The sequence below is a fragment of the Taudactylus pleione genome, unplaced genomic scaffold (genome assembly GCF_031769625.1).
Source record: "Taudactylus pleione unplaced genomic scaffold, aTauple2 ptg000154l, whole genome shotgun sequence".
In the NCBI taxonomy this organism is placed as follows: domain Eukaryota; kingdom Metazoa; phylum Chordata; class Amphibia; order Anura; family Myobatrachidae; genus Taudactylus; species Taudactylus pleione.
The window spans coordinates 16,581,058-16,599,974 of record NW_028284556.1 but is presented as its reverse complement, the minus strand read 5'-3'; the positions used below and the strand labels follow the sequence as shown (position 1 = coordinate 16,599,974).

General features: G+C 40.8%; 1 protein-coding gene across 1 annotated transcript in view; it reads right to left on the bottom strand.

Annotated features, from left to right (window-relative positions):
* The window catches only part of SYNE1 (spectrin repeat containing nuclear envelope protein 1), a 546,802-nt gene that overhangs the window by 151,941 nt on the left and 375,944 nt on the right, over positions 1 to 18,917 (bottom strand). The window contains exons 92-99 of the mRNA XM_088474380.1: positions 12,951 to 13,118; positions 11,474 to 11,635; positions 11,148 to 11,342; positions 8,336 to 8,509; positions 5,905 to 6,096; positions 5,157 to 5,204; positions 3,021 to 3,152; positions 924 to 1,030 (exon numbers count right to left, since the gene is read on the bottom strand). Coding sequence (XP_088330506.1) covers positions 924 to 1,030; positions 3,021 to 3,152; positions 5,157 to 5,204; positions 5,905 to 6,096; positions 8,336 to 8,509; positions 11,148 to 11,342; positions 11,474 to 11,635; positions 12,951 to 13,118 — 1,178 coding nt within the window. The remainder of the gene's footprint in view (positions 1 to 923; positions 1,031 to 3,020; positions 3,153 to 5,156; positions 5,205 to 5,904; positions 6,097 to 8,335; positions 8,510 to 11,147; positions 11,343 to 11,473; positions 11,636 to 12,950; positions 13,119 to 18,917) is intronic.

The window sequence follows — 18,917 nt, the reverse complement described above, 5'->3', positions numbered from 1 at the left end:
CTCCCATCTCCATTCAGAAATGGCCTTTAGAATATTCCAATGTGATAAAGAAAAGTGGAACCTCTTCATGTCCTTTAGCTGGCTGTTCATTTGCCTCTAAACCAGGGTTGGGCAATAAGCGGCCCCCCTGCTGTTGTTGAACTACAAATCCCAGCATGCCTTGCATCAGTTTTAGCATGGCCAAATAGCAAAAAGGTGGCAGTGCATGCTGGGGTGTGTAGTTCTACAACAGATGGGGGGCCACTTATTGCCCACCCCTACTCTAAACAGTAGTGCAGCTTTATTTGTCATCTGCCTCCCGTTCTTACCCATCATCTACACATTTCTTATGGTTTTATTTGTTCGTTCACTATTGAACAAAATCTTCTTTTTAAAAAATAAATACAATATATGCTAAGAACAAACACATGTATGCTTAAGAGTTGAAACCTGCCTTAAAATCCCTATGGACACTCATTAACACTTTGTTGACAAGTACGGTTAGTTTTATTGAAGTGCAGGGTTGGACTGGCCCAATAGGGATACAGGGGAAATCCCCGGTGGGCCCCACTGCTTGAGGGCCCACCCCCCCCTCCTCTGGGTGCCAGGTTCTGGTGGAGCAGTACCACTGATCAACATGGGTGCTTCATTCATTTCTATAGAAACTACACCACGATGTGCCTATTGGTTAGGTCACACTCCTTAAGCACCCCTACCATGCCCCAGTCCGACACTGTTGGAGGTGTAAATTTTTGCATAAAAACAATTAACAAAAACTATTTTATTTTCATATACTATTACTACTGAAGACAACAGAAAGGCAGGAATGAAATTAAAAACTTTGCCTCAATTTTCACACATATTCAAAGTTTCAAACATTAATTTGTAAATATAGTCTTTGGATCTCTTGTGCTATAAATAAAATATAGGAGAAAATCTCATACCTAATGTTTGACCAATCAGTAGCCGTCTGCTGATTTATAATTTCACCTCCACGACTTGCAACTGACTGCAATAATTTCTTCTGCTCAGCAAGTTCCTGTTCCAGCTCCTAATATAAATTACATAAAGGTGTATTAATGACCAGTTATAAAAGTTTTAGTATTTCTTAATAACCACATCCATGGCTCAAATAATGTCTTCTAAACACTTTTCAGTGATTATAGAATGAACATGTTTATGTTGTGCATACTGGCTCAACTGTATATCATCTTATTATAACAGTCCCCGTTTCAGTGTCCTCTTAGTTCCAAAACACGTGTGAAAAACTATATTAGAGCCACTGAAACAGCAGCATAGGAGGACAATTCGCATGTGTAGGCAGGCAATACAGTCTCATGATGTAAACAACGGAGATTATAAAAAGGTTGTTCAGGTAATCTAGTTAAGGTAAAGAAGAGTCCACGGAAGTTGGTATATGTTTTAAAGTCACAATAATACGTCGGTAAAATAATTTCCTAAGTGGCTCCATTCTCTAGTCGGGACCACTGAGGCTGCTACCTGCAGGCGTTTATCCCAGCTATAACAAAACCATTATGTTATATTGAACTGGCTAGTGAATTAAGATAACTAAGTGTAAATGGCAGTGAAGGATGACTAGCAATGGATTGGCTAATTGGAGTTACATATTAGCAAAATATTTTAGTAGGTGGCATTGCAGCTTTAAGAATAAAACACATGTAAATATGAAACTACGCTGAACACTCTAATGTCTAACTACCCTATTTACTATCAGAGATGTTTCTTGTGTTATTTTTAATATTTCACTTATATAAAGAGGTCATGTGCATTAGGGGATCAATTCAACTTAGAGTGAGATGGGTCCTGTCAGCAAGGGGCGTAAGTAATAATAATAATAATAATATTGTTACTTATATAGCACTTTTCTCCTAAAGGACTCAAAGTACTTTACATTTGCCTTTACAGCACAAAATACAAAAGAAGCTTAACAAGGGACATTAGTGAAATGCTTGGGTGAATAGGTGAGTCTTGAGTCAATTATTGTGGGTTTCTAGAGTGGAAGCCTCTCGAACTGTGCGGGGAAGCAAGTTCTATAGAGTCAGAGCCACAAAGCTGAAAGCTCGACCCCCAGCAGACAAATTCCGGGAGATTCTAGATACTGTTAATAGTCCTTCATCAATGGATCGCAGTAATCCAGTAAGACAGTAAGGAATCAGAAGGAATTAGAGCTATGCGGACCATATAGCAACATTTCCATAGGACCCCATAAGTCTAGCTTTCATTATAAATTTGTATCAAAATTCTCATATGCAATTCAATTTCAAATTTGCAATACATTTTTCCATGCAAATTTGCATTTTTTTTTTTTTTAAGTTCACAACTTGCGGGGCAGGAGAAAAGGCAGGGAAAATGTTTATTTTAAGGTACAAATTTCAGGACCCAATGCAGAACTTCTTGTAAACCCCTCCCAATGAATAATGCACTCGGAGGGGTTCAAATAGTATAATTTGGTAATAATCAATTTTTCAGTTGATTTTCTCTAAAATGGGTAAATTATGTGGGACATGCATGTAGAGGCATCGGTTCACTGCCATCCTGTGCTGGCCACATCCCCAATCCATTGACATCGCAGGAGGGGGCAGAGCTACCATCAGCATCACTTGCACACCAATCCCTACGGCCCTGTGTAGAGGTGTTGTATTGATGGGAAATTAGTTTTTGAACTTGCAGATGGGAGTTACAAGGGTTGCTTTGTTTCCTATATTTTTCAAACTTCTATAAAAACACTGAAAAATCACATTAAACATATTTCCATGGACCCCAAAGTAATGTAAAAACTGACAAAAACACTGACTGGCTATCATTTTTCAATCATTACTCAAAAATGAACCATTTACACCTTTTAAGAACTTCTAATACTTTGCTTATGGCCACTAACATCCTTCTATGTGGTCCTGCTATCACAGTTGCCACATATTTGGGGACCAGGATGATATCCCCACCATTTCATGCACTTCTCCCAGGTCACATTTGTAGAAAAATGTGGGACTTCGCCACGATGCATGCAAATCACCATTTACCTTCTGTTTCTGAAGACTATTCTGTTTTTGCAGGGAACGTGTGGTCCGTGTCTGAGCCAGCCATTCCTGAACGCTGGGGCTTTGGGAAGAAGACAGCTCCAATTCCGACTCTTTCTTTTCATGAAATGTTCCCTAAATATAGATAAACAAAATGACAATACCAACACTGGCCTTCGTCTAATCCACCATCTACTGTAAGTAAAGGTTGACATGTATCAATAAACTGCTTTTATTAAGTGCAGGTTTACAATAAAAAGAATTGGTAATATAATGTTTCTTGTAATGGTTTTCACTTCAAATAATGCTAAACTCAAGATTCAATAAATGCATTCAATGCATTGTCTGAAAACTCTAATATAAAAGGTCCATTTGCTGTAATGTGAATAAATAACAACCCATGTATGGATATATGAATGTACTGTATAGATAATGTACATGTTATAAGTATAATATAATATACAGGCTCCGTTTGTTCTTATACTGCAGTTTATTATTATTGTACAGTTTACTACTAAAGCATGTATTTTTAAGATTCTATTATTAAACCTATTAACATATTAAGTAGAGTTACGTGATCTCTTTGCTGAGATCTTTTTATTAAACCATTTACAAAAAGAGAAATACAGTTTGGATAAAATTATTTCACTAAAGAACAACTTCATGATAATCACTATTTAGAGATTATATCCTATTATTTATTACTTTAATAAATATCAATAATTCATAGTTTGAAGAGATGGCAAATCTAATGAAAAAAAATCCATAACTACTGCGAGTTAAATTACAAGAGGAGATGCATCAAAGCTTCTACACAGGACAGGTGAAGATGTTCCCCATAGTAACCAATCAGCTTCTAGCTGTCACTTTATAGAATTAACTAGAAATGAGATAAATGACAGGTAGAAGCTGATTGGTTGGTATGGAGATCTCCACTTGGCCAGTTTAGAAGGTTTGATCCATCTCCATTTTAGTGTTAGGGAAAATATCTTATTGTTAATTTATACGTACGAGTTTAAGCAGTCTGTCCATTTACCCCTATATAACACAGAAGCTATCATTTCTATTCTATTAGTGACTTACGTATTTCTCTAGTGTTTGTGCGAGGGGAGAATTATGCCTGAACACTACTGTAGGTCTGTAGTCTGTGCGTGGTAATCTCTTGAATGACTTAGCACGTCAGAGCTCCTAATTTGATGAAAGCGCTAGGCGCAGAAGAGATCAGCTACTTACTATTTACTTCTGGCTAATCGCCTTAAACTGTGTGGTGCAATAGCTTTGCTTTACCAAATAAATAAAACTTATCGTTGTACATTTTAAAAGATATAATGTACTTATTTCACTGCTAAGTGACTATACGTTGTGGATTAATATACCATGCACAATAGATAAACTGTACAGTATGTTGCAAAATATGAATGGTATAACAGGAATTCACCATCCACTTCTACATGCAACCATCAAACTCTGTATTTTATCTATTTTGCAAAAGCCAACATTTAAAATACCAACTGCCCCACACACCTCACACATACACAAAGCATAGGATCAGCAATATGCTAACAACACATTACCTGTATATAACCCAAAGTGACATCACCAGCTGCCACCTCTAATCAGTTACTGCTCCAATCTAATACTAAAGATTAGCAGCAGAGTGTGCTGGGCAGAATAGGTTAATTTAAATAATCACTACTCATTATAGTAATGCCTAAATAAATAACACAACAACGTATTAATGGTAAGTACTGTAAGACAGTTGCCTCTATGGAAATTGACACTAGACAGATAAATCTCTTTCAATTTAAAATACACAATTAACTGTTCTTTTAATGTGACTTACAGCCTAATATTTATTACTTACTGTTTATGCTAAACTAGACCAAAGTTTGTGCTTTAATATAAAAAAAAAAGTTTTTAGGAATTCTGATTCATCATTTAGAAGAGCCAGGTAAACAGTAAAGGATTCTTTAGGTTGCCATATGATTATTAGAAGAACAGCATAATCAATCACTTAATAGAATATAAATATAATTTAGAAGGGGGTGGGTTAAGCAAATGACAAATTGCACAGCACACCCTAAGAAGTGGAAAAATCAAACAGCAAGCAGTTCCCAAACCAAAAAACAGACATATTACATGTTCTGCTTTCTTGTGTGCTTTCATCTCGCCCCATGCTAGCTTAGCCTATGGAACAAACAAGACATAAGAGTGCTGTTAAAGAGATACTTATATATTATCAAGTAGTCTTTGCAATGTACATAGAATACACTGTTGTACTATGCATAGTGTACAGTATGTGCGCAGTAGGCAGGGGTTCATTTCTGACAGCGTGTAACAGCCCTGCACGTTATCTCAGTTATTTAAGAACATTTGTTTTGTGATTTTACTACACCACAAATGAGTGACAGCTCCAAAATTCTAAAAAAAACACTTTTTCTGTTAGAAACACATCTATTCTCACCTATGTGGTTAGTGCAAGTGTGATTAGGTAAAATACCCTAAAAGCAAAGCAAAGGACAATCTAGGGATTTTGAATTGACTTGTGACTGCTAAGTTTACTAAACACATTATTTATATGCTATAGTAAAGTCAATGGGGGGGTGATCAAAGCCAATAAAAGGATTACAAAATGGTCCAAAAATATATTTAACCTGGTTAAAAAAGCCAGATGCTATTTGTGAGTACCACAACAACAAAAAATAATACATTATATATGCTTCTTCAACACTAGTCTTTGGATGTAACATGGAATTATATTATTTTAAATATTACAACATAAAATGTTTTATGTTACTTTGGTGAGTATACTTTCTCAGTAAATCACATCACAAGCGAATGTGAACATAACAGCAAATTAGCCTAGTAGCTAGATATTGTTAATTACCTGAATGCTAATCTGCTTGTCCTGGAGAACCCTTTGCAGTTCTAAAAGGCTGCCCTTCAAAGTCCTCAGCTTCATGGCTAGCTGCTCGGCTTCCTCCTTAGTGTGGGACTTTCCTTCCATTAGTAAGTTCTCATTATGTACCGAGAGCTCAGACAGAGCTACCACCTTCTGTTCAATTTCCAGCAGCATGTTCTGCAGCAGTGAAAACAAAGAAGCAAATTCAAACATTTTACGAAACAAGGCACCTCGGCATCGTTGGCACCTGAGTCATTTTGCTATGGGAATCCATCCAACGTTCACTGTGTATGAAGACCAGTCTTATAAACCTGATTACATATAATGTATATCTATCTAAAAACCAAACTTGCATGTTTCCTTATTCTTCATGCACATTATCCACCCACATCAAGCACCAGTAGCCCTACTAGCCCTCATCAGCTAGCATCTTCCCTTCTACAAATAATCCATGTGCTACACAGATAAGCTGCTGGCTTCAGAGGTTTGTGAATGACTCGGAGCATATCTGCATAATCTGCTTTCCAGATTGCCCTGCATAAACAGATCTGCACTGGGTATCCTGTCATGAACTGCTGCAGTGTTTTGCAACTTTATAGAAAGTTCTGTAATTCTGCAGGATAACATATATTTTGTGAAAGAAAACCAGGTTAACTGAATAAATGTTAATCATGGGATAATCCGCAAAGAATTTACCCTAAATACAAGTGACTGATTGCCTGCACAATAGCATTAGTAAATGTCATAAGCAGTGGCCGCTCCAGAGGCGGGCTGCAGTGCAGTCCAAAATTCAAATAGTGGAGCCACACCAACTGCCACCCCAAACATTGGCAAACATCTCTGGCAGGGACTCACTGGCAGTTGGTGTGGCTCCACTATTTAAATTTTGGACTGCGCTGCAGCTTCCCCTCTGATGCCACCGGTGGTCATATGTAATACAATTTGCACAAAAGAAGCATAGCATATCCATGAACTTTTACATCTGATACATTTTAAATTCATATCCCAAATCTCTCCTCACACTATAGAAAAGGTGGCTGTGCTATTACTAATTTGCTAAGTGGTATATGGACTGCATACCTTAACTAACCACTTCTATTCTACCGCAATAAGTATTTTGATGGCAAGCCCCCAGTCATAAGAGGAAGAACAGAGCACTCCCGACACTGAAGCATGCCCGCCAGCCATAGCAATTTGCCGTATGGACATGATGGGTGTCATGAACTAACTATTCAGGCTTTGCCATCATGCTACAAATGTATGTCCCGCCTCCTGCAGTCTATGGAGAGAGCATTATGGATAGAACTGGGGTTGTACAAAACTCAGCAATGCCTTTATGGATACTGTACATGTGCCTACCTGTTATGCTACATCCAAATAAACGATTTTTGAGAGCACATTTGCATTTATTTTTAAGCTTCAGATATTTCCTTAATTGCCTATTAGGTTGCATAGGGAGGGATATGGGATGCTGGCGCTCGGGATCCCGGCAGTCAGAATCTTGACACCGGCATCCCGACGGGGTTAGGATACCGACACCTATCGGTAGGTCTCCTAACCCTCCCCCTCTCCTAACCCTCCCTCTCCAGTGCATAAACCTAACTTACGCCCTAGTGCCTAAACCTAACCTCCCCTCCCCATACCCTAAATCTAACCTTAACCTCCTAGTGCCTAACCCTAACTCTGCTACTTACCTTCGGGTTTCCAGCAGTCGGGATATTGAGCGCATTCCAGGTGGATAGTATTAAAAAATATTTTGTTCAAATATGTTTAAATCTCTGAGTATAAACTATACACAGTATGCTCTGTAATTTCCACTCAATTTCCAAAATGATTATCTTCTGAAGGGATCATAGAATCCCAAATACCTACATTTGTGTTTGTCATTATTCTAATCATCAGTTACTGTATGAGCACTGCATCTACAGAACCAGCTGCTGGACACTGAGCAGAAACATGATCCCCCATCTCCATAACACAGCATAAACACAATAACCTGCAGCATTTCCCAGCTAAAATACAGATGCGCCCAGTTACATTATGGCTGAACGCATCACAAATGTAGGCACCCATTGCGCCATGCGATTCCCCACACCTGCATACGCTATGGCGCGCACTGCGATCGCACCATGTATTCCTCTGGAGGCACGGACATGAACGCAGTGTGCGTATCTGCTCACGGGTGCGCCTCTTGCACTATGCGTGGCGCGATTTGCCACGCCAGCGGCAAGTATGTAGCTGGGCATATCTGTAAAATGCTTCTCGATTTGATAACGTGGTAAATTTACCACATCACATTAATCTCACATTTGATTGCGAAAGTAGGTTTTGTTTTTATAGCTTGTAAAAAATACATCTGGTGTCAAGATAATTCAAGTCAATGTGATGCCATTTTACGAAGACTGATGTATTTTACCTGGCAATCAATGAGTTGTGCCTCCATGTCCATGGGCTCTTCAAAAGCAAGCAACACATTGTCCAAGGTAGCCCTGGCGCCGAGCAGCCAGAGATCCAGCTCGTCTGCTTCGCTGCGGTACCTCTGCAGAGCCTGCTCATGACGCTGTTCTTCCAGCTGTTCGTTCAATTTTTCCTAATGACATAATTTGTGTCAGTTTCCTGTCACTTTGAGTGATGTGAATAGTTAAAAATTACCTGTAAAGTGATGTGTAACGTGGTGGCACTATATGAGCAACCAATAATAATGACTGCCTTGTAGTAGAAACAGTACATGTTGAATTATAGCAATAATGGGAGTGCAGCGCTCTGTTACTATGACCGATATAAATACACTGAATACAGGAGATTACTAATTAGGTTACAAATATGTTTAATACTAAAAAGAGAAAACATATTCACATAAACAAATATTAATCAAGTAAATGTTGACAAGTGCATACAATAAATAAAAATAAATAGACAATTATACTGTTATGTTGCCCACAAGAGCAGATTGCAACAATTGTTGCTAACTGTTGCATCTATTAAATTACATAATAATCTAAGATATAATGTTCCAAAATCTTTAGTCTGCTGCTTGCTGTATAGAAATAAATATCCTTCATTTGTGCTTGGTGGTATTAATGCCCAAGAAAAAGGAGAGGTCGGGAGAGGAAAAGTGTAATTCCTTTAGACTGTAGAGGAAATGTCTCTAAAATGGCAGAAGTGGTATTGAGGAGAAGAGGAAAAAAATTTATCAGAAATATATCGGAGTACTCACATCATACGCACACGCAGGGGAGTTTCTGAGTACCCAGGAACCACCCCCCCGCCCGCCGATCCAGGGCTGCACAGCTGAGCGATCTCTATATATTTTTGGGGCTGGCTGAATGTAGGGGGAGCTGCAGCGGTAGCGCACAGCCCCTTCCAGACAGTTCCCAGGGGGCATTGCGTAAGAGGCTGCTGAGAGCTACCGCTGGGTGACTCACTCTGTATTCCTGGTGCTCTGTCCCAGAGCTGTGCAGGTACATGTCTCTAATGTGGGAAGTGCCTGCGCGAGGGTGGGAGGGGAGTGGAGTGGGGGCAGGTTCGGGGGGTGCGCAGTCTTTAATAAATTATGCCAGCTGTATTTATTTGCCTGTTGCATTTGTGTTTTTAAGTAAAATAAGTGTGTGTGTGTCAGTGTGTGTGTACCCTGTCATTGGTTGGCTGGATAGTGTATTTTACTGTAATGGTCCTAAATCCTGTGTAAGCTGTTTCCTGATATATATATATATATATATATATATATATATATATATATATATATAAATAATTGTGGTTAGATGTCTTTCATTGGTTCACTGTAACCAAGTATTTGGAAACCCCTTTCGAAATCCTGCGTTTGCCACTGCACATCCCGTAAGAGTGTCTGATATGCAAAACTGCGTGTTTAGGAAACATGTAAAAACTCTCCACCGATGATGGCGATGGTAACTGTCAGTGTATCAAAGTGAAGCCGATAGATTAACCTCCAACGATGAGAGGTTGATGTTAGGTGACCTAGGTGTGTGGCCAGCAGAGTTTCACAGTAGACCACAACTTAGTGTGACGCCTAGCCTCCGGAGCCGGCTCTAATCTGTGGGGTGGCTGCTGCTTGTGGAGGTGCAGTCACTCACCTGCGCAGAATGCCGGTTATAACCATGCACAATTGAAGGATATTTATTTCTATACAGCAAGCAGCAGACTAAATATTTTGGAACATTATATCTTAGATTGTTGTATCATTTAATTGATGCAACAGTTAGCAACTATTGTTGCACTGTGCACTTGTGGGCACCATAACAGTATAATTGTCCATTTATTTTTATTTATTGTATTTTTATTTATTTACTTAATTAATATTTGTTTGTGTGAATATATTTTCCCCTTTTAGTATTAAACAGATGTTTAACCTAATTAGTAATCTCCTGTATTCAGTGTATCTATATTGGCCAGTGTAACAGAGAACTGCAGTCCCATTTTTGCTTTAGCTTTTTTAGATAGGGGGCAGTGTCCTCCTCACAGCAGCTGCTTGTTACAACCATTTATTGTCCCATCCCCACCTGCCTACCTCCCCCCTTTTTCCATTTTCAGCTCTTTTTTTATCAAGCGCCAGAGAACTAGTGATTTACATGTTGAAGTATTACTGTAGAATCTACAGCACTATTGGATAATATTGGACTACTCCCACTAGAACACAGCACTATTGGATAATATTGGACTACTCCCACTAGAACACAGCACTATTGGATAATATTGGACTACTCCCACTAGAACACAGCACTATTGGATAATATTGGACTACTCCCACTAGAACACAGCACTATTGGATAATATTGGACTACTCCCACTAGAACACAGCACTATTGTATAATATTGGACTACTCCCACTAGAACACAGCACTATTGGATAATATTGGACTACTCCCACTAGAACACAGCACTATAGGATAATATTGGACTACTCCCACTAGAACACAGCACTATTGGATAATATTGGACTACTCCCACTAGAACACAGCACTATAGGATAATATTGGACTACTCCCACTAGAACACAGCACTATTGGATCATTTATTAATGTATAATCATATCTGCTGCTGTACAATGAGAAAAGACCATGCAGTTTAATGGAAATTGACACAAGAATTAGTGATGCATATTGACGGCTACACAGGGCCAAGATTATATGAGATTCCTCAAATGCCAGCATTTAAACTGTATATATCTTGTTTTACTTTTACTCTTTGTACTGGAATGAAATTTGCACCTCTAGGAGTTGACGTTTTCCTGAAGCTTTCATTCTGATGGTGGCCATTCTCTCTGCCAAGACAGTTAGAGTAGATTGCAGAGCTAACTGATCTGCAGTTTCAGAATCCAGAGATTCTGACACTAGTTCTTCTGCAAAAGATGCTTGTAACTTGCTTATCTCTTCCTGCAACATTAAAATCTCATCCATGAGAGCCTGTGGAAGAACATAAAAGTGATATAAATGGTGCATAAACTGCAAATCAGACACATTAGATTAATATCGGAAATCACCATTAAATTGAAGAATCTTAGATGCATTAAACATTGTATTAAAATATAGCTGACCTGGTGCTCGGCCATCTGACTTTCAGGGGTCTTGCTGGGCTCTAGACTCTCATTGAGTTTTACTTCAATGGTCTCCATTTTGGTGGAAATAGACTGGAGAGAATCTTGGTATCTTTGCTGTCTTTCTAGGGCTTCATATAAAGTCCGTTGCTTTTCACTAATCTGATGGAGAAACAGAAAAGTGTACAAGTTATTACATTACAAACATACATGCCAACCTTTTGGCTGCCTCATCCGGGAGGAGGCAGCCAGGGGTCGGCACTGTGGGGGCAAAACAGCAGATGTGGGCGGGTCTGGGGGCGTGACAACACATCATTGTGGGGCGGGGGGGGAAGAGCCATGATGACGTGATTCAACATGAATTGCGTCATCGGCCACCTGTGCCGCCCACTTCACTGAGAAAGTGGGCGGCCATGGTGGCCCCAGCCCCTGGGAGACTTGTCCACCTTTCTGGGTGGCCAGGAGTGCCTCCCAATTTTCGGGAGCCTTGGCAAGTATGATTACAAATCATATATATAACAAATGCACTGTTTGCATAACATGTTCTATTGTGGTAGAGGACTGATACAAAGATTAATGCAAGTCGGACGTAATTAGTCCCACAATGTGCACTCAGCACATAATGCGTATATCTGATTGTATGCAGGCATGTATGCACCTATGTGTACACTTGGTTTCATAGTCGTCATCATTATCAGTGTGCACTTGCAGCAGCCCTATCCATAATGCAAAATACACACATGAAAACAAGCGCAATAACACGTATGTACAAATTGCACAGCCTACAATTCAGTGAATATGTCCTCAATGAATTAATCCTACTTGCAAATGCCCTATAATTAATCAGTCACATCTCTTAAACCACAAGTTGCATACGGCTCTACATTGCCCATACTTGTGTACACTCAGCTCTGCAGTAGGCATAGTGACAAAACCAACTTGTATTCAACTCTGTACCATAAATTGTAATTAAGAGATTTAAAATTATTATTAACCTTTATTTAAATTGCACTAGTTAAGAATGCACAACACACTGCAAACTATACATATCAATATAGCATTTTAGTGAAAAAAGTTAATGGACTTAACGTTTTTTTTTTTTCTCCACAATTGCTAGGTTCATTGAATTATAGGTTAAAATAATTTCCATAAGGAGCAACTGTTGATCATTCATTCATTTTAAAGCTACTTATGGATGCATACTTTCAGGAATCCTAGTCCATGTTGTGTAAATTTCATTTAGGGGTATATTTACTAAAGTGAGAGGTTTTAGAAATGGAAATGTTGCCCATAGCAACCAGATTCTAACTATTATCTTTAGAAGGTGCTAGTTAAGTGTTAAGTATAATCTGATTGGTTGCTATGGGAAACATCTCTATTTCAAAAAACTTTCACTTTAGTAACTATACCCTTTAGTCTTTGTAATATCAGACAATTATCATATTATATACAGCCAATATATAAAAGAAAAACTCACCACATTCTTCAGTGTCTCCCAGGAACGCTGTAGATCGTCTAATTTGGCATTAGCAGCTGTCTCCATGCCCGGCTCATACATTTCCTGAGGTGAAGCTGTGTTCGGTTGGATCTTGGCAGCATCTGTCTGCAATTGTTCAGCAGATAAGGCCTGGTAATAAGCAATGTCCTAAGAGCATGAAGCACAACATAGTACTTTCAACAGATAACATATCACAAGCATGCACACTAGATACTACCGTATGCCTGAGTATGTAGACATGCAAACGTGTCATTTAATGGCTCCCACGGCAGAATTGGGAAAATAGAGAATAAGATATTTTTGCTGCAAGGTTAACTAAGATATCTATGTGTAATTTATATGCTATTCAATTCACAAGACATTGTATTTATTATTTGTATTATCTACTTTTTGCATCTCAATAGTATTCACTATTAGTTTGCATCTATTTCTTTAGGCAATTATTTTATTTTGTTTTTCAGTATCACATTACTTTTTATAGCATAAAATAAGTTATTCAGTTTTTAGATTTTCTGATGTTTAGTCATTTTCTAATAAATGACTAAACATCATCCTGAAATGATATGGACTGACGCATAATACAATGCATGTCTGATTACATGGTTGTAACGTGAACAGTATACCATTTACACATATTGTATAACTATCATTTGTATTTATATATCTATGTCATGTAGCAAAACAATAACATTATATGTACAGTGAATAGTATTAGTCATGAATTTATCAGTAAAGACATGAAATCAAGTAACCGGAAGGCTTGGGATTTAGAATTTTTCAGATCATGTTTTTTCTTTCTGTCATTGATAGAATGTGCATAAAATATGTTAGACTATTATCCCTGTCTTCTCTCAGTCTCATTAAGGGCTCTATACATCATTTAAAAATTGTAAAATGAGAAAACTAAAATTGTAAACATTACAATTACAAAAAAAAAACAATAGTGTAATTCATCATTTGTCTATAATAAAATTATCACTACCAAAAAATACCTCCATTTGCGGAGACATCTTTTCAGATTAGTGATAATTCTCTCCTTATAAAAATCCAGCTCTCCGCTTGATGATTTTGATTACTGCGCATGCGCGGCCGGAGCTGGAGCCGGAGATAGGCGAATATATAACTAGAATAAATGAAAAAAAAATATATATATATATCTTCTCTTTAGATATAGCTGTGCTGATTATATCACCCGCTCATGTGGATGTGCCATAACGGTACAGCAGTGGCATCGGTATTGTTTAGCTCCGAGTCACTGCGGTCATTATTGTAGTTGGAGAGTGTTATTCACACTCGCGATGTCCGCTAGCTTCTGTTGCAGGAACTGTTGCTAGGTTACCCAGCGGTGAGTGACGTAACTTCCGGTTTGTGTCATGTGACTTCCGGTTTCACGACTGTCCCGCATCAGGTTAATAAACAGTATGTTCTGATGGTGAGTTGCATTGGTGTTGATTGGTTTGGGTATAAATAGAGGTTGCTTATCACATTATTGTATACTGTCTGGTGATGTGAACACTTGCATAAGGATGATGCTTATGATGTTGCTGGAGTCTTGAGGAAAGTCCTTCGGGACTGAAACGTTGACAAAATACTTGGCAGTGTTGATTAAAATAGCGTGAACTTTTACTCTGGTGAGTGCCCTCTGTTATTTCCTAAATTGGGTAATACGATTGGATGTATTTATTTAAGAAGATATTAGTAAGCTGGGGGAGCAGCCTAGAAATTAGGAAGCCAAGGGGGAGCAGGGAGCAGCAGCCTAGAAATTAGGAAGCCGGGGGACCAGGGACCGGCAGCCTCGCCCCGGTGACCACTTACCACAAATAGATCAGTTGAAGGCACATCAGTGATGGAGTGGTCACCAGGACAGACTGCAGGAGCAGCGTGCAGGCAGAAGGGCTGTGGAGGTGCGGGCAGCCGGGAGGAGGAAGACTGGGCAGCACAGCGTGAGTGGTCTGAACAGATCTCTCCGCTGCACACGCAACCACACAATCTGCCAGCAGCTTATTAGCAGTGTTTAGCATAATAGGGAAACTGAACGCCATCTGAAGATCTGAACAGTTTCACTTTAAAACTCCGAAAATAATGTATTTTTCGGAGTTTGATGAACCCCACAATTTTAACATCCCCGTACTTCAGTATGGGGAGTGTGAACATTTCGGGATAGTGATATGAGAGATATATCCTTTGTTATAGATTTAATGAATATGGTTTTCACAAAAAATTTTAAGTAATTATGAAAACTTAAAAAAATGGGTTATTAAGGGATGATGAATATGGCCCTAAGAGTTGGATCTAAGGGCCTGATTCAGACCCGCTTGCAAGCATTATGCGCTCGCAAGCGCGTCAATGGTTGCGGCGTGCGCAATGTGCATGCGCAAGCCCTGGAGCGAGTGAGAAATTCACTCGCTCCGGGGCTCGCTACAAACGGGGCGGCTGTCGATGTTGATCGACAGCTCGCCCCGTTTTGTAGGCGGGGTGGGGGGGTGGCTTGACAAACGGAGGCGTTCCAGAAGGAATAATTGCTGTTTGTGGGCGGCCTACTGACATCAATCGTGATGTCAGTAGTGAGCTTCCAGCTCTATTAGAGCCGGAAGCTCACTGGGGCTTGCGGCAGATGAGACCCTAGAACAAGGGTCTCGTCGCAAGCCCGATGGTCGCGATGGCCGCGACTATCGCGACCATCACCTGACCGCTCGCAAAAGCTGTGGGTGGTTACCCACAGCTTAGCGAGCGGCCAGGAGGCTGTTTTTTTTTTTTTTTTTAAAACGGCCTCCCTGATTCAGAGCAAGCGCTCGCTTTATGCGAGCGGCTCTGAATGAGGTCCTAAGTCCAATGTAAAATGCACTTTGCCACACTGTGCAAACACCAAAACTTGTGTTCACTTATAGCTTTAAACATATCTGCAGTGGTGGATCAGGAGATACAAGTACAGTGAGTTGAAAAAAAAGTCCTTCCACAGTAACTATGTGCTAAGCCAGTCTCCCCACAGAGAATGTGTGCTAAGCAAGTCTCCCCACAGAGAATAGCAGATATATTGGCCAATTAAATGATCGGCCAATATGTCTTGTTTGCGTCGGCCAGTGTGTACCAGCGATATGTCTGTGAACGACGTTGTGCTGATTGGCTGCCGGTCCATGAGTTCCGATTGACTCGCAACCAGCGCCACATTAGAATGATGGCGACGTTGTGTCTCTAAAGGGCTGCTGTGGGATGGTTGGCTGCCAGTGCGGCTCCAACACAACACCTGCAGCCATCTGGGCTCCCTGTCTCCTCTGCGCCCCCCTCAAGTCCAGCGCCCGAGGCATGTGCCCCCCTGGCCCCCTCCCCCAGTTGGGGCTCTGTATAAGATATGAAAAGGATTACTAATTGTATTGACATTAGTATTGATAAAATCAGTGGCGGCTGCCGGTCCGCGAGCTCCGATTGGCTCGTAACCAGCGCCACATTAGAATGATGGTGGCGTTGTGTCTCTCAAAAATTGTGGATGGCTGCTTGCCAGTGTCTGTCTTGTAGTAACTGTTCAATCTGAAAGACTAAAAACACCACAAGAAATTCTCTCACTAATGAACAGATAACGTACTGAAAAGAGGTACAATTCCTATATACTGTACGTTTTCAGAGAAAATAATAGAAAAAGCCATATCATATAATTAAATTACATATTACTAAAGTTGTAACAATATATAAGCACCATTTAGTTCATGATTACAGTTGATAACAATGGGGTTCATGTAGTGTTGCATATTTTTGTGTAAAATGTATATAAAAAGTACATGCACGTACAGATATGTCCTCATACATCTAGCCTCAAACCATGCGGCGCAAGACGCCTGGCATGAGTGAGCTGCAAGAAAATGTGGCTTGAAACTGCGTCTTAGTCACAATGCGATGTGACTAAGGGCCTGATTCAGCAGATTCCCGATTATCCCGATTGTTCTGGGCTTGCAAGGCTTGCTCAGCCATCCACCATTGTGTCCATCAACCACCGATGGTCGCGATGGTGATCCCAGCCTGTGACCTCTGTCGGAGTGCTGGGATCGCAAATGCAGCAAGGGGTGTCAAACGGTATGCAGTCGGGAAGCCGGCGGACTTAATCCCGACAGCCAGCTTCCCGAATGCTTTATCCCGGCGAGGGTTAAATGACAGGCGTCTAAATCCAGACGCCTGTCATTTTACCAACGCCGGGAGACCGGCGCCCGGCATCCCAATCGAAGTGGTGCCAGGCGCCGTGCGCGGACAGCCGCTAGGGGGGTTAGGTTTAGAGCTCCCGGGGGGGACAGGGTTAGGCACCCCCCCAGGAGGTTAGGGTTAGGCTAGGGGTAGGGAGGGTTAGGATTAGGCACCCCCGGGCGGGACTTAGGGTTAGGCACCCCCCCGGGGTCTTAGGTTTAGGCAGCGGGGAAGGGGGATTAGGGTTAGGCACTGGGGGGAAGGTTAGGGTTAGGCACCCCTAAAGAGGGTTAGGGTTAGGTTAGTGAATACTTACCTGGGGACGATTGGGATTTTCACCCATGTCGGGCAGCCGCTGTCGGGATTCCAACCGCCGGACAAGCATCTGGCAGTAAATCATACCGATTCCGTGTCAAACACCTCATGCTGCATTTGCTAAATAGCAAGGACGTAATTCGCCGGCGTGCAGCTTTGCAATTGCGATCCTTGTTAAATCAGGCCCTACGACACTAAGGGCTCTATTTACTACAATCCGCATATTGAATGCAGATTGTAGTGTGATATTATCGACTGAATTCGCATTGCGAATTCAGGCAATATCACAGGGATTTACTACAAATCCTTTGCAGGGACAGAGCTTGCGATAAAGCTCTGTCCCCGTGAATCCCCTTCGGAGCCTTATCACGGTATTTTCACAAAAAATACTGTGACCAAGTGCTCGCGCTTGCGCCGACCGGCCGCCGCTGCTAGCCCTACCAACGCTAAGCCCCGCCCCCAGCAATCGCGGACCCCACTGCGACCTTCCCCCTCCACCCCCCCCCTGGCGACCCCCCCTCTAGCTCCCTTAATTACACTTACCTGCAAGCTCCGGTGATGTTCTCCATGCCTCCGGTCATGTGATCTCCCATACTGCACTGGGACCCAATCACATTATGACCGGGCAGCAGTGCACTATGGGAGACCAGCTGACCGGAGACGAGTCATCACTGGAGGCCCGATCACCGGTCCCTGGAGTCAGGTAAGTAAATTTTTTGTTACCAAATTTTTTTTTTTTTACAGTAATCAGCTTGCGGTCTGTTTAGACCACACAGCTGATCACTGGGACTTACTCCCGGCTCTGCTCTCCCCGTTAGAGCAGGGCAGGAGGCCAGTAACCAGGGGATACCCTGGATAATGCCACCTCCAGGGCTTTCCCCAATATTTTTTTACAATTTATTTTTAGTAACTTTGGTCGGATCACATTACAATTATGGGAAATGCGATCTGCTTACTAAAAATAAGTGATACTTAGGGGTTGGAGTAGAATTTTACGAATTCTACTCCAATTGCCCTGTAATAACTATAGGTGATACTAAAATAATGTGAAAAGGGTGTGAAAACACCCTTTTTCACTTTATTTTAGTAAAAATAATGTTAATAAATAGAGCCCTTTGACACACCAGGAGTTTGTACTGATTAATTTGATGTGTGAAACTTGTATATCTGTGTGTGTTAAAAAAAGCTGCGGCCTCTGCATCATAACACTTTGTATACAGACACACAGATATACAAGTGTCGCATTTCAAAATAATCAGTGCAGTCTCCTGCTGCATTCTAGTCACATCGTATTGCGACTAAGACACTTTCTGAGTGAAAAAGATGCAAAAAAGACGATCGTCGCAAGTAGAGTCGCACAGGATGTGGCACGCCGAGAGGGTCTGTTTGGCACAACTGCAGCAACAATGTATAAGGAGTCAATATACAGGTTAAGTTACATCTTACAATTATGACCCCTTA